The 17,222-nt window shown below is 38.6% G+C and overlaps 1 protein-coding gene across 1 annotated transcript; it reads right to left on the bottom strand.

Moving 5' to 3' along the window:
• Window positions 1–9,134: 9,134 nt before the first annotated feature.
• On the bottom strand, window positions 9,135–14,879 carry LOC125646685 (uncharacterized). Its single transcript, XM_048873183.2, has 3 exons — window positions 14,722–14,879; window positions 14,034–14,216; window positions 9,135–10,694 (listed from the first exon to the last, which is right to left on the bottom strand). Exons 1-3 carry the CDS (start codon window positions 14,780–14,782, stop codon window positions 10,498–10,500), a joined length of 441 nt encoding a protein of 146 aa, XP_048729140.1. The 5' UTR covers window positions 14,783–14,879; the 3' UTR covers window positions 9,135–10,497.
• Between the last annotated feature and the right edge of the window lie 2,343 nt (window positions 14,880–17,222).

Here is a 17,222-nt window from a genome sequence, read left to right as displayed (position 1 = left end):
CCATGGCTTTTGCAAACTTGGATCTACACTATGTCAGAAAGCTTTCATGTAAATGTGAACTTCTTTGGCCCAATGGTTTTTGAGAAGATGATTTTTCCTATATATTTGTATGTAAAACTTTGATCCCCCTTGTGGACCCATCCTACCCCCAGGGGCCATGATTTGAACAAACTTGAATCTGCACTATGTCAGAAAGCTTTCATGTAAATATCAGCTTTTCTTTCTCAGTGGTTCTTGAGAAGAAGATTTTTAAAGATTTTCCCCATATATTTGTATGTAAAACTTTGATCCCCTATTGTGGCCCCACCCTACCCCAGGTGGCCATGATTTGAAAAAACTTAATTCTGCACTATGTTAGGAAGCTTTCATGTAAATATCAGCTTTTCTGGCTCAGTGGTTCTTGGGAAGAAGATTTTTAAAGATTGTCCTTATATATTTGTATGTAAAACTTTGATCCCCTATTGTGGCCCCATCTGATCCTTGGGGGCCGTGATTTTAACAAACTTGAATCTGCACTATATCAGGAAGCTTTGATATAAATCTCAGCTTTTCTGGCTCAGTGGTTCTTGAGATTTTTCCTATATATTTGTATGTAAAACTTTGATCCCCTATTGTGGCCCCATCCGACCCCAGGGGGCCAGGATTTTAACAATTTAGAACCTGCACTATATCAGGAAGCTTTGATATAAATTTCAGCTTTTCTGGCTCAGTGGTTCTTGAGAAGAAGATTTTTAAAGATTTGTCCTATATATTTGTATGTAAAACTTTGATCCCCTATTGTGGCCCCATCCGACCCCAGGGGGCCAGGATTGTAACAATTTAAAATCTGCACTATATCAGGAAGCTTTCATATAAATATCAGCTTTTCTGGCTCAGTGGTTCAGTGGTCCAAAGGTTTTTAAGATGAAGTAAAAAATGTTAAAAGTTTACAAATGGACAGACGGACGAACGCCGGAATACGGTTGATTAGAAAAGCTCACTTGAGCTTTTAGCTCAGGTGAGCTAAAAACGTAGACAATATGTCACCTTGTCCAACTCTTTGTTGACCAGAAAACCGTCATAACTGTGTTTGATTACAACATAAGCACTTGAAGTTTCGTTATGACAATCTTTGATAATACACCAGAGTTCGCCAGTTACACCTACCTTGTACAATTTGTATAGAAGTCCTGCTTTCACACAGTATCGAAGGCTTTGGAACTATCTAGAAAGCTTACATAAACATTACATTACATGTACTTCCATCTTACTAAATAAATGATGCAGTTAAACAGTTCGGGATGACATGTAAAATTAGCAACAACCACGCTCGCTAGGTGGCGCGTCATGTTCCATTTTTATTTCTACAGGAAAAGTGAGACGAGGTTCCACCCTATTTTTTACGGGCTAGTATGGATAAACCTAGAGCCTACGAATGATGCGAAGTTGATCGTTCGGATCTAAAATACCTATATTTAGCGTATCTCACGTGATTAGGCATATTCCAGAAAATCCCTTTGAGATTGAAGCGATTTAGCAGAGCGAGTATATGTAAACATTTACTTAACGGTGAAATACGCAACAAAGAGTGACATATTAATACATTTTATGCATGAATAAATTATACTGAGGTCAAACATGGACGATAATTGCCCGTGTTCATATAGTATTTGATTGATTTAGATATCCAAGGAAAGATAACTCCCATTATTAACGTACTCACAACGTACCGGTGGTATACAATAATACAATGTTTATACATTTCTGAATGATGAGTGAATCTTTATTTTCATCAGAATCTTTTCCATCATACTCGCAGACCAGGTCCCCATTCCCCTACCAGTGTCAATCTGTGACTGATAGCAGTGCGGTATTTAATTTGATATAGTCTAGAGGAAATTCGAAATATGGTAGTGACATTTCTTCCTCACTGAATTAGCTGGATTTTTAACGTTTAAAGAAAAGTGGGTTATGGACTGGGGGGTTAAAAATGCTATTTGCCAAATTTTCAACAATATTAATTACAAGGCAAGGCAAAAGGGGTCATAAGCTACAGATGATGCAATTTTCACTTGCAAGTTGCACTGCCACAAGTTACACTTAATAAGTGACTTACTTACAGATAAATAAAGTAACTTACAAATATTTTATTTATTTATTTATCTATGATTTCATTTCATTTTTTTTTTTTAATATCATGGTTTGTACTTGTAGAGTCATCGCAATAAAGGGACATTAATTATTAGTGTTACAAAAAAATCTGATCATGCAGTTTTTAAATTTCTGAATTTTGAAAAAATAAAAATAAATAATACATTGTGATACCACTCAGCCCCCCGACTGGCCAGATAGTTCTGCTTCTGTCAGTTCTGATGCAACTAGTTCAGCCCCCAGACTAGCCAGAGAGTCCACTGTTTCGGTAAATTCTGATAATGATGCAACTCAGCCCCCCCCCCCCCCCCCCCCTGTTCATCAGTTCATTAGGCTATAGCCCAATCTGATTAAATTTGAGATCGTTGATCCGCTCCGTATTCCTCTTCCTTTCCTGTATCTGTGAAGTCCAGAGGTGAGATATATTCTTTCAAAAACAACTAAGAATGTTCATGGAACAATTTAGTATTAATTGTTTTCCTTTTCTGTTGTATGCCTTATTTCAAGAAATAACTTTCAGGTCACTTTTTAATGTGAAATGGAACATTTTCAATATTTGACAACCTGACGGTAGGGGTGTTTAAGGCCCTATACCTCATTTTCTGTAAGGAAGTGGAGTAAAAGGAATCCAGAATTGGATTCAGCATACTCAAAATTGGTAATTACACCTGCTTTTTATTGTTTTGGGTAATGGTGTTTCAAGAAATAAAGTTGGGTCACTTTTTGATGCGAAATGAAACATTTTCCGTTTTTGGTAACCTGACGGTAGGGGTGTTTGAGACACTATATCTCAATTTCTATAAGAAATTGGAGTAAAAGGAATCCAGATTTGAAATCAGCATACTCAAAATTGGTACTTACGCCTGATTTTTATTGATTTGGGTAATTTTTAAAAAATGGGTGGTGGTTGCTAGTAAAATATAGAAATAACTCACAATGAGTTTCCAGGTATTGATGATAATGGCATCCGTCGGTTTTGGGAGACCATGGAGTCTGCGCCTGGAAATTCAGTTGGTACTGACGGAGGAACAGCGACGGCTGTTACTGTTGAGACCGATGTGGGAGCGGCATGCCCTATTGCCGTTGTTGCATGTGAATTCAGCGTCTCCTGGTGTCCTCTGGCTGTTTTTGCGACGGGTGCGCCTGTCCTCAGTGGCTTGTCTGAGCTTGGCTTCCCCTCTTCGGAGTCCTCTACTAAGCTCCTGTCTCCACCTGTCACGGACACTGGCGATCTCCTCCCATCTGTCGATGTCCATGTCTAGAGACTTGAGGTCACGCTTGCAGACATCCTTGAAGCAAAGGTGGGGGCGTCCTTGGGCTTTCGTACCGATCACCAGCTCCCCGTACAGTAGGTTCTTTGGATCCTCCTGTCTGGCATGCGGTGGACAGGGCCCAACCAACGTAGGCGACATTGCTGTAACAGTGTGAAGAGACTGGGAATCTGGGGGCGTGTCAGGACTGCGTTGTTGGTTGTCTTGTCACTCCATTTGATGCCCATGATCCGCCCAACGCTGCGCATGTGCACAACGTTCAGCCTGCGTTCTCGTCTGGAGTACAGGTTCCATGACTCACTTCCGTACAGCAGTATGCTGAGCACGCAAGCTCGGTAGACTGCCACCTTGTTGTGCTCTGTCAGCTTGCCGTATTGCCACACCCGCTTTGTCAGTTTGCCCAGAGTTGTTGCTGCGCATCCGATCCGTCCGTTTACCTTGACATCCATGGAGAGGTTATCCGTCATCGTGGACCCGAGGTAGGTAAACTCATGCACCACATCCAAATCATTGCCATTGATGATGATTGTCGGGGGCCGTTCCACGACCTGGGCCATTATGTAGGTCTTCTTCAGGCTGATCGTTAAGCTCAACGCATCGCAAGCTTGGTAGAACCTGTCCATGAATCTCTGTACATCTTCCTCTCTGTGTGTGGCAACTGCTGCATCATCAGCAAAGGGCATAGCCCTGATGAGCACCTCACGGACCTTGGTCTTAGCTTTTAGGCGGGACAGGCTGAACAGCTTCTTGTCTGACCTGGTACCGAGGAAGATGCCCTCTATTGACTGTCTAAAGGCGCACGATTGCAAAGAAAATGCCGAAGAGGGTCGGTGCAAGCACGCAGCTTAACGCCGCTGCGGATGTTGAAGGAGTCGGATGATAAACCATTGAACTGAACGACTCCATTCATGTTAAGATGGAAGGACTAGATCATGCTGAGAAGCTTGGGTGGACATCCGATCTCTCCCAGAATCTTGAACAGACCATCTTGGCTGACAAGATCGAAGGCTTTCGTACAGGAGTTGTCGCTGCCATCTGCATTTTTCTTGTAACTGGCGCAAAGAGAAGACCATGTCGATGGTGGAGCGCTCCGACCTGATAAACCCGGTCAGTGATTTTTGTAGTCTGTTCAGTAGCACGCGGGCGAAGACCTTTCCAGCGATGCTGAGGAGTGAGATTCCACGATAGTTGTTGCAGTCACTCCTGCCTCCTTTGTCTTTGAATAGAATTACAATATTGCAGTTCCCCATGTCCTGTGGTACTGCTCATTCTTCCCAGTACTGGCACAGTAGCTCGTGCAGCTGACCTAACAGGACTCATTTCACACTCTTGATGACCTCAGGGGATATCCCATCAGGTCCCGGTGCTTTCTCTGTAGGCAATCTGTCTATTGTGTTGCTGAGTTCAATCACACTGGGTGATTCATCCAGCTCATCCATGACAAACCTTCAACAGCTTCCAGAGTGGCATCGGAGATGATGCTTTCTCTGGAGTACAGGCTGGTATAATGTTCCATCCACCTTTCCAACTGCCTTTCTTTGTCTCTGATAGTTTCGCAAGTTGCAGATTTCAGTGGCGCTGACTTGCTTTGTTTTGGACCAATAGCTTTTTTTTTTATTCCTTCGTAGACTCCATGGATGTTGCCTGCAGCGACTGACGCCTGAATACTTTCACAGAGTTGAAGGCAGTAGTCATTCGCACAGCGTTTAGCTATCCTCTGGGCTTCGCCTCTGGCTGAGCGCAGAGCTTGCAGTCATGGCTGGATAGACTGGCTTTTGTGCTCTAGTAGTGCTGTTCGTTTTTCCCCAACACAATGTTGGATTGGGGCTCGGTCAGGAAGTAGGAGTTGGTGATGCATAGATCGTTGTGTGTACACAGCTCAAGCAGTCGTTGTCCATTTTCATTCAAACTCCCAATTCCGAAGCGACCAAGGCAGGTTGGCCAGGAGTCATGGTCTGTGCCAAGTCTCGCGTTGAAGTATCCGAGCAGCAGCAGCTGCTCGTTGCTAGGGATTCCCATGACCACTGTTTGCAGTTGGTTGTAAAATTCATCTTTGACTTCCTGCGAGGAAAGGAGGGAGGAGTATACACATTAATAAGGTTTACATACCCGTCCGTAGTGTGAAGACGCAGAGTTAGGATTCTCTCTGTTCCACCTTCACTGAGTTCTATCATCGCCAGCAGTGAATTTCTTATGGCGAATCCCAGAGGAAAGTGTAATCCCTCTCACGCAGGGTATCTGAATTTGAACGGCGTGTTTCCTGAAGCGTCGCAATGTCCATATGCATTCGCAACAGTTCGTTGTTAATAACCGCTGTTTTACACGTATCGCTGATCTCAAGTAGGTCTTCAGACAGCCCTGGTGTTATATTTCTTACGTTCCAAGTTGCCAGCGTGAGTGCTGGCTTTCTTGTTCTTTTTTGGTCTTGTTTGGTGCTAGATTTTCAGTCAGGCCGTTCCCAACTCTAGCCCCACGCACTCAGTGAAGCAGGTAGACTGTGGCGGGACAGCACCTTACTGGCTAGGGACTGTCCAGTGAGGCGGGATGACCTCTGCCTATGGCGCCTTACTCCAATCGAATGAGACTTATAACTGATAGACTGCTGCTACCCGTGTTTTTGCCGTCGCGGGTGAGGCAACGCTGGAGAGTCTTCTCCAGGGCAAAAGCCTGGGCAGTGTTTTATGAGGGACAAGCTGTTGCTCTACGGCACCAGTGTAATCAAAGGGAGAGGCAAGAGCCTATACAGCTTGGTACTGAAGACGTCGCAGAAGTTGCCAGAGTGAGGTCGCAAGCAACCGCAAACTGCCTTAGAGACTCCTAATTTTTTCCTCAGGGTTGACCCCCGAAGCCTTACCCGTAGCCGGGTATATCGAAAGACAGCGGAATTTTGAAATCAGGGTTTTGATTATTAGTCATATAAATCAATACAAAAAACGAAAAGTTATTTTGGATTAAATATGCTACAGCTGGAAATATCTACATAATGTAAGTATATACCGTATAGCGGGTTTTTTTTTTTCTTCTTCCGCGGGTGCCGAATTTGGCTTATTTTAGCGGTTAGATAGCTTTCCGCCAAATTTTCACACTCCAAATATGCACCCAGTGGTGACTTCAGTATTTGCAAGAGAAATAACTTTTCCCTATCCGCCAAAATTTATTCCGCTATTCTAATATCTTTATAGGCATTGGCGAATCTAATATTTCCATTTGGAGGGACGTGGGGGGTTGAGAAACAAGGGGTCTGTGGGTTTCTTTTGGGTTCCTAGTGGGCACTAGTAGGTCCAAGGGGTGAAAGTCTCCGAAACGTGTTTTACCGTATCTTGATAATGAAATACAGCGTGACCAAGACCTATTTGCCGTGGAATGAATCATTGAATGAACAATGGCACTGAGTAAACTAACGTGAAGAACCCAAACTATAATTGTCATCATGTACTAATACAAACATTCTACATAAAAACAAGAGACCCATGGGCCACATCGCTCACCTAAATCACCTTGGTCCATATTTAAAGATTTTCACTACACACCCATGTAAAACTTTTATCCCTATTGACAGTGGCGGCAGCCCCCCCCCCCCCCCTAAAATTTTCAGGTAAATCACTCTATCTTGTTTCGAAAAATGTACTAAACGATAAAAGAAGCAATAATTTCTTCCACTCCTGGAGATTTAAATGACAAAATCTTTTGATTTCTTGAATTACTTTATTGGGAGAACTTAAATTCCCCCCCAAAAAAACCCTTAAAATTTGGGTCATTTTAATAATTTCACCTTATTAAAATGATAGAAATAGTAAAAATGACTAAATAGGAGAAATATGTCAAGCTCCGTAAAATCTGTAAAATCCAGAAGCTTTCGGGGGCTTCGCCCCCTGGACCCCCACCAGGGCTTCGTCCTGAACCCACTGCCTCATAAAGTGGCGTCCCCCGTAACCGCAATTCCTGGATCCGCCCCTGATTGTGACCCTAACTTACTCCCGGGTGCCATGATTTTTACAAACTTGAATCTGCACTATGTCAGGAAGCTTTCATGTAAATGTAAACTTTTATGGCCCAGTGGTTCTTGAGAAGAAATTTTAAAGATTTTCCCCAATATATTGGTATGTAAAACTTTGATCCTCTATTGTGGCCCCATTCTACCTCCGGGGTCCATGATTTTAACAAAGGTGAACCTGCATTATGTCAGGAAGCTTTCATGTAAATTTGTACTTTCCTGGCCCAATGGTTCTTGAGAAGATTTTTCCCTATATATTTGCATGTAAAACTTTGATCCCCTACTGTTGTCCCATCCTACCCCCGGGGGTCACGATGTTTAAACTTTAATCTGCAATATGTCAGGAAGCTTTCATGCAAATATAAACTTCTTTGGCCCAATGCTTCTTGAAAAGATTTTCCGTATATAATTGCATGTAAGACTTTGATTCCCTATTGTGGCCCCACCCTACCCCCAGGGGCCATGATTATAGCTAACTTGAATCTACCCAATGTTAGGGAACTTTCATGTAAATTTCTACTTTCCTGGCCCAGTGTTTCTTGAGAGGATTTTCCTTCTATACTTGCATGACTTTAATCCCCTATTGTGGCACCATGATTTTAACAAACTTGAATCTACACTATGTCAGGAGGCTTTCTGGCCCAGTGGTTCTTGAGAAGATTTTTAAATGACCCCATCCTATTTTTGTGATTATCTCCCCTTTGAAGAGGACATGGCTCTTCATTTGAACAAACTTGAAAGCCCTTCACCCAAGGATGCTTTTTGCCAAGTTTGGTTAAAATTGGTCAAGTGGTTTTGGAGAATTTGAATGTAAAAAATTTACAGGCAGACAACAAGCGATCAGAAAAGCTCACTTGAGCTTTCAGTTCAGGTAAGCTAAAAATCTAAGCATACCAGTCGAAATGTAACCAATGTCCAGAAAGAATCAAAAACCAAACTCTGACCGATGTGAACATCAATTCTTAAATCAAAGACCAAACTCTGACCGACATGTACACCAATTTTCGTACCAAAACAAAAACACCTCTAACCAATATAATCCATTAATTCTCGTACCTGGTTAGTCTGGTCCCCACCCCCCTCCACTCATTAATCATTCGCTATCGAGACTAGTACCTGTTATATGGATGTTTTTTTTACAGTGCTATATCTTTTTCTTACTCTTTAATTACAAATGTTAACTTGTTTTGGTGTGACCCCAGCATGCTTTTGTACATATTTGAATCACTTTACACGTTAACCTACACGATTTTTATAGGAACCTCAGTAACAGAATCCAACAGGAATCATAAAAAGCAAAAAATCCACCATACTGTATTGGAGCAGTGAGGATCCTGGGTTGACGCACATCCTCTCCACTTTCTAAAAAAAAAATATGGTCCATTCCTATAGAAATATGTCCTAAACACTAAAATATATACATGTAGATCTCATTTTGTCATAATCATTCAGTACCTTCTGGGGGTTTTGTCAACCCCACCCCTGGTCCCCCATCATGACTTTGACCTGGACCCTTTTACTGCCCCTATCCCCTTCAGACATTTCTAGATCCACCACTATGGAGTGCAATGCATTGTTTTGTAGATCCTGTTAACTTACAATATCATTTGGACTTGTGTTCATGTACAAATCCATCTTTTAATGTGCCTGTCACTTAATAATGAATAATGAGAGAATTACACTGGTATGGATATTTTCGATTTCAACCTGCATGCATTTGTAACATGACACTACTATCCTCACATTTCAAATTTTTTTTATTTATATAAACTTATTTACATTTTGATACAAAAGTTTATAAATTGCATATATAATAGATGTCTTGATATGAAATAAAAAAAATCAAATGTCCATTTATATACAATGTACATGTAATTAAAATGTATTTTCTTTCACATTACATGTAAATAGATAAAAATACACAGCCTCTGGTGTTTAACAGCACACTGATATGTTTTCTATTAAAAATAACATTTCCATATGAAAAACACAATATATTGCCTGAACAATGGATATGAATAGATGTTTTACAACTACGATGATATGTACAAATGTATCACAACCAATAATGAAGTTTGTAGGAATGTAACACCTAGCAGTATCTCCTGTAAGTGATAATGCTGGTGTTAAAAATTCACATAATAAAACAAGATGTGTTTGTGAAACACTGATGCCCCCCACATGACAGCAAAGATGACAACAGCCAAGGTTAAACTTTTTTTCAAAAGTAAGTCCAACCCCATTGTAAAAAAAAATTGGCTTCAGAAGAAAGATCTTGTCACAAGGAATGCACATGTGAGAAATGAAAACCATATCACCATCCATTCAAATGTTATGACCAAGGATAAAGTGTTTTACAAAGACACAGACTGACAGACCAAAAACTATATGCCCACGAATCTATAATCATAGGAGCATAAAAATGGCACATACTGATAAACTTTCAATTTACTCATGAATGGGAAGGAGAGTACAAGTACATTACAGTGACTGAAATAGCACTTATGTGAATCAATAGGAAAATGACAAGACTAGTGAAGTCATATGTTTAAGGAGGTACTCTACATCGTCATAATGGCTGACTTTCTATTAAAACATGGATGAAAATATAATTATCAGCAATATTTGTCAATCCATTTCAAATATTGCTTAGCTGAGTAGGTTACCATGTCGACTGCTGAATTGCAGATCGCTGGTTCGAGTCCAGCAGGGGTTTTAAATTCATTTCAGATTGCTTTTTAATAAAACTAAATATTTTGACTAAATAAAGTAAATTTGAAAGTTTTCAATTTAAAAATATTGTTGCACATATCCAGTTTTCATTCATATCAAATCTCTATGGTGTAGCATACCTCCTTAACTAATCTACAAGTTAAATTGATAGGAAGTCTATAAATGGAATTGGCATGAAGTCTCCACAACCATTGTCTATCTAAATAACAGACTCCCAGAGATGTTTTCTTCTTTATACCTAACCCACTCTATGTAAAGTAAAGGAATGTGTTCATTACAAATATGATCCCGTTGTTATGTAAAATACTTGTTGTTTCTAGTTACATTGTACGTTTTCACCGATTATTGAAACACTAGTTCATGGGCCTGCTATCTCCACAACACCCATAATGCTGCAAGACATGTTGTTAAGATCATGAGGAGGTTGGGCAGAATTGATTGGCTACCATTACAGTTGTCAGTACTACACAGACACTGGATATAAAAACTGCCGTCTCCCACCACCGCCGTACACCCATCGCTGGCATCGGGCTTGATCAGACAAAACCGGGATACCACCACGATTTCTGTAAAAGTGAATTATATCACTGGTTACTTTAGTTTTAGCATGGTTATAAATGCGCTGTATGAGAAACTAATATTTCATTGTGCTGCACGCTCTTGACACAAAGCAAATCTATTTACCTTCTTCAATGAAAAAGGCATAATATAGTTTGATGAAAGTTATGAAGCAATGGGAAAATATACCAATAGGAAGTTATGAACTTATTTACTATACACTGCAAATTAAATAATTCTAAGTGAAATAAAGTTATTTTAACAGAACTGTAGGGCATATATATCATAATATGCAATATAAAAGCTTCCTGTTTTATCAGTATGTGGTCACAACATCATCATATGTGAGCATGTCAACAATCAGTAAAACAGTTTTAATGACCTACAGTAAACCCAAGATCAAGTGTAATATGCAAGTTTTAAGATAGGAGCTCTTCTGTATAGGAAGTGCATTTAGTGCTACTCTGAATGCCTAAGTCGGACAGAGTGCACATAGACAGTGAGGAAAACTACGAAAATTACAAAAGCAGCTTCCTTTCACAGATACATAAAATACCACTGAAAGAATTGTTAACCTATAACAATGTCATATTTGCAAGTAATATCCTACATTTGGTGTGTATCATCCATGAGCAATGATGTGGGGACGGAGGGGGAGGGGGTGTTTAGCCCTCTCCCCCTCCCATATCCCTTCCTCCTCCTCCCCCTGAATAGTGATAAACTGCATTTCATTTTGGGTACCGATGCATATTGCATGCCAGTTTACTACCCATATGCACTGCAGAGGTTATAATACATATAAATATAACAGGCTTACACGATATTGCAAATGTAATCTTTGTTTTTTGTATTTAGAAATTGGTTTTTTTGTCTGTTAAAACACAATGGGAATGTTGACATTGTACTCACTTAAATATGAGGGGACGGACAGGGGAGTAGTCCTCTCACCCTGTCCGCCCCCTCAATGATTGTGTGCAAAATTTTCTTTTCTGTCCTATAGTTAATCGGTCTGCCACAATTTCAAATACAATAGACCCGATTGATTCTGACAAAATGTCAGAAAATGAATATTGTCTTAAAGTCTGCATTAATTCACTCTATAGATAAGTCTTTAAATAGTCACCTCATTATATAGAATGGCCAAATTTTCTATAGATCGATTAAGGTATTGTTAACTTCACAAACTGTGAGATAATTTAATTTAGCTATTGTTAACTTCACAAACTGTGAGATAATATATAAATATTGCATGTATTTGAGGGTAACATTGAAAATTTTCACCCCGAGAAAACTATTGTCAACCGAGGCGTAGCTGAGGTTGACAATGGTTTCTCGAGGGGTGAAAATTTCAATGTTACCCTCAAATACATGCAATATTTGTTTTATTATACTGAATGTTATGTAAACTGGGAAGTAGAAAAACTTACGTCTGTTGACATTTGATCAATCACTGTCATGCGATATTTCGTATTTCGATGCGGGTACTCGTGTTTATTACAAACGCTCAAACGACATCGTCTAGCAATCTACGGCAAACCGTACGCGCATAAATTTGACGCATGTGATAATTTTTATAATATCACCCGTTGTCAAGTACTGTTACCCGTTGCTAGATACTATCACCCTGAGTCGCGTGTTTTCTGTTCTCAGAGGGTAACAATATGTTTTTTCAAATGCTTCTCGACCAATCAGGTTCGAGTATTTTATATGAAAGTATAATAATGTGATTTAGCCATTGTTAACTTCACACACCGTGAGATAATGTGATTTAGCCATTGTTAACGTCACACACCATGAGATAATGTGATTTAGCCATTGTTAACGTCACACACCATGAGATAATGTGATTTAGACATTGTTAACGTCACACACCGTGAGATAATGTGATTTAGCCATTGTTAGTGTCACACACCGTGAGATAATGTGATTTAGCCATTGTTAACGTCACACACCATTAGATAATGTAATTTAGCCATTGTTAATGTCACACATTGTGAGATAATGTGATTTAGCTATTGTTAACTTAACACACCATGAGATAATGTGATTTAACCATTGTTAATGTCACACACCGTGAGATAATGTGATTTAGCCATTGTTAACGTCACACACCATGAGATAATGTGATTTAGTCATTGTTAACGTCACACACTGTAAGATAATGGGATATTATATAAATATTGCATGTAGTTGAGGGCAACATTGAAAATTTTCACCCCGAGAAAACCATTGTCAACCGAGGCATAGCCGAGGTTGACAATGGTTTCTCGAGGGGTGAAAATTTCAATGTTACCCTCAACTACATGCAATATTTGTTTTATTATACTGAATGTTATATAAACAGGAAAACAGACAAACTTGCGTCTGTTGACATTTGATCAATCACTGTCATGCAATATTTCGTATATCGATGCGGGTATTCCCGTTTATTACAAACGTTCAAATGACGTCGTCTAACAATCTACAGCGAACCGTACGCGCAGAAATTTGACGCATGTGATAATTTTTTATAATATCACCCGTTGTCAAGTACTGTTACCCGTTGCTAGATATTATCACCCTGTGGCGCGTGCTTTCTGTTCTCAGAGGGTAACAATATGTTTTTTCAAATGCTTTTCGACCAATCAGGTTCGAGTATTTTACATGAAAGTATAATAAAGCTAAATTGTTAACTTCACACACTGTGAAATAACGTGATTTAGCCATTGTTAACGTCACACACCGTGAAATAAAGTGATTTATCCATTGTTAACGTCACACACCGTGAGATAATGTGATTTAGCTATTGTTAACTTCACACACAATGAGATAATGTGATTTAATACACATTTAATGTGTTTACTTACTCCCTGAATACTTAATTACTTCCTCGGTTAATGTATCACTCAAATTTGGGTGATGAAACAGCACATGAGAAACTTGCATACATTCACTTATGGGCATTTGTCCCACATTCTGCACATCAACAAACTGTCTTTGGGTTTTTTTTAACCTTACTGCTTACTGTGTATGAGAGTTCTCTAATGGTAGTGTCAAATTTTTAAGTAATGGCTATGTAATGCATTACATTGCTATGAAATTGACTCAAGGCCTGCATCTAACAGTATAACTTAAAAAAGTATCATAAAAATTAATGCATTACATTGCTATGAAATTGACTCAAGGCCTGCGTCTAACAGTATAACTTAAAAAAATATCATAAAAATTAATAAAAGAGCACAAACGTCAAGGAGTTCAAGCAAGCGCCACTTGAGTCCTTACAAAATATTTACCCTTCAATTTGTTAAAATTCTGCACTAAATATACTTTAGATTCTAATGAGTTAATTACCAACACTGATGTCTTACCCCTAGCTCGTCCTGTGATGAACCCCGAGTCCAAGAGATGCATGATGGTCTTGTATTTGACACAGTGGGTGGCTTTAGAGTCGCATTCTGCTTCTCCAACAACGTCCTGTCTGTTACTTGTGAATGGGTCCAGACACACAGTGTCATCTTTAGACTGGCATTCAAAACAATTCAAGCCCAATCCTATACAAAGAAAATGTTTATTTATTAGTAACATAGAAGAGATATATCTACCCTACCATATTTAACCCAACAAAAGAAAAACGTTGAAAAATTACCAAACAAGACATGATTTTAGTAAAATACTTTATAAATCTAATAGACATGTAATAAATTTTACTTTTCATGCGACATGCCAGAGGTATATTCAACATCTGAAGAGTTTTGTTTTGAAAACTTACTTCCGGTATTTTTACACACCTGTACTTTAATGGGCACTCAGAATGCATAAAAAATAATTATCTATCACAACTCTGTAATTCGCATGAGATAGTGAAAATTTAGTTTGATATATACATATTGGAAATGTCTACATTACATACATAAAAATAATAGTAATTTCACAGTCTCAGGTAAATAAACTTATCATATTTATAGGTAAAACAAAATGACTCATTCGCAAGTGAATCACGATCTTAGCTGCTAATCCCTTAGTAAAACTGGAAAGCATGGAGTCGGTTTTACCTACCAATATTCAGAAGATAGGCGAAACTTAACAAACACAGCCACATCGTCACAGAATGTGGCATTTTTTACGTTCATCTACAGAATTTTTGAACGGTTGTCGCACCTGCACCTGTACACAGCGCCACCTTCGCGTTCTGAAAGTAATTGCTAGAACAGAAAGTATGGAATAAATATTTCCGGATTAAAAAAAAAAAACAACCTACATGTATCAATATTTCAGTACTTTTATTAATTGAAAGTCATCATCTTTTGTGAAATAAAACTGAAAATTCTTCGGTTATTAAGGAAAACTTAATAATGTAATGATAATAGATCCATGGATAAAACATGTTTCGGCCATTGAAACACTGATCATGAAGGCATACACAAAATCAACAGACGGAAATTTATAACTCAATCTAATAGTCTCCGTACACTTTGTCCAGCGTCTTCACGGTATAAAGCGTATCCACCACACAGCTTCCTCAAGTCATAAGTTTATCGTCGTATCATTCATTAACAAAATTATACACATATTTAACCTAAAACAGCATAGGATACATGTTTAAAATATCATGCAAGTGCAGTCTGGAATAGGAAAGGGCGAAGAAGAGGGTACACTATATAAGACATCTCACTGATTTAAAACGTTGATTCAAAACTGTTAGATGGGGGGTGCGCCTCTACTTGTTCATCATTGAGGTAAGGCGGAATATTCGAGCAGGTTCACAAGCACACCGTGTATGGATTCTATATTCTCTCAAACAGACCGCGGACACATACTTGTACTTCTTTCATTTTCAATAATTTTCAGCTGCCATATAACGAGGCACGTTTCACATTCAAATAAACGACGAAACACTCTCAGATACATCACGCTCCCCTAATCCAGCTTAAAATGAATGACGTGAACAACACTTGTAATCCCACGATGACTGGCGTTCGATTAGAAATCTTGTTAGCCGTGTTGCACCAGTGACTGTAACAGTAACAACGCCTGACATATCCTTGATCCGCCGACTTTGTGTAACAGCCTTCGTCGAGTTTGTAGTTCATATACTGGATACAGTACTTAGAAATCACCGTGACGTCTGTAAAAATAAGGGATCATTCATTATATAGTACTTAGAAATCACCGTGACGTCTGTAAAAATAAGGGATCATTCATTATATAGGTTATTCGACTCGGAATACTCAAGAATATTTGTCTTGCAGAGCAATGTCATACGGTTACAACAAAGTTGCTCGATACTACAGTACTGTAGTCGCATTATATGATATGATACACTACATAATCTTTATATGATTCATAATCATATATAATTCAATAATTCTGAAGAGAATTATATTGATGTTCATTGCCTTCGCAGTGAAAAATCAAAATCGGATCAAATATAGATTGGAAAAAAGAGGATTCGATAAGACCAATTTTTGGTCCATGGTAAATTAGAAACTAGCGTGGTTAATAAATTTAGTAATGTCTCTTTTATTAAATTATATATATGCATACCCCCCCCCCTTTCAACGTCAATAAACGAAATCATTAAAAGCTCTGAGTTTTCGGGTCATATGGAGCTTTAATGAATATTTGAAGGTGTGTTTAGACACAAATATACTAGGAAAATATATTATGAATTTTGGATGTTAAATTTATGAGACGACAACACAAGGATGTACAACAATGTAACACCTCAACCGTGCGCAGCTTTTTTTCTTTGTGCGCCGTAAATCAAAGGTCATTATAGGAGTGGATCTGTAGCTCTCTGATCTGTCCCTAAATATTCTTGGAGAGCTACAGTTCTGCAGCTACATGTTACATTGAGTACCACAATGATATTATCGATTATAGTATAATGTTTCTGTGCATATCAAAGTCTGATTTTGGTACTGAATGCAACACGCTGTGAAATAGGTCAAACAACATAACTCTACAATATTTCCTGTATACTCAATGTTAATTTTAGATTGGTTGAGGCTACCATACTTCTGTCACGTGTTATAGCGTTACCTTAGTGCTCTTCTTGAAAACAAATACAAATCACAAACCTGCAAATTTTGGAAATTATTAGAATAAGTTTAAATCGTTTTTATTTCATTTTTATTTTTTTGCAAAAAAAAAAACAAGGTAAAAAAAAAAAGTATTCTTATCGAAACCTCCTCTTCCTAAACTGACACAATTTGTGATTATATTTTTGATCGTCCAATGAAGAATTAGGTTAGTTACGTCTTGCACTCTAGCTGACATAACGAAAAGAAAGTTGACCAGGTATATCTTTTCGTAAATTCTAGTGGTCGGTTTCGATGTTTTAAATTATTCAATCACAGAAGGCGAAGCTCTCTCACGGCTTTTGATCTCCCTAAAGGTAATATGTATATACATTTTTAAAAGGAAAATATAGAGAACTAATGAAAAATTAAACCATGCCTATAGAACTTTAAAATTTTGGTCAAAATGGCATTCTGATGTAAAAGATTGATCTGGACTTTGTAAATGGGTCAAGGTCAAACTTTAATTGCTGCCGT

The sequence above is a fragment of the Ostrea edulis genome, chromosome 6 (assembly GCF_947568905.1).
Source record: "Ostrea edulis chromosome 6, xbOstEdul1.1, whole genome shotgun sequence".
Classification (NCBI taxonomy): Eukaryota; Metazoa; Mollusca; class Bivalvia; order Ostreida; family Ostreidae; genus Ostrea; species Ostrea edulis.
The sequence above is the reverse complement of the archived record's forward strand: the minus strand, read 5'-3'. Positions and strand labels throughout refer to the sequence as shown.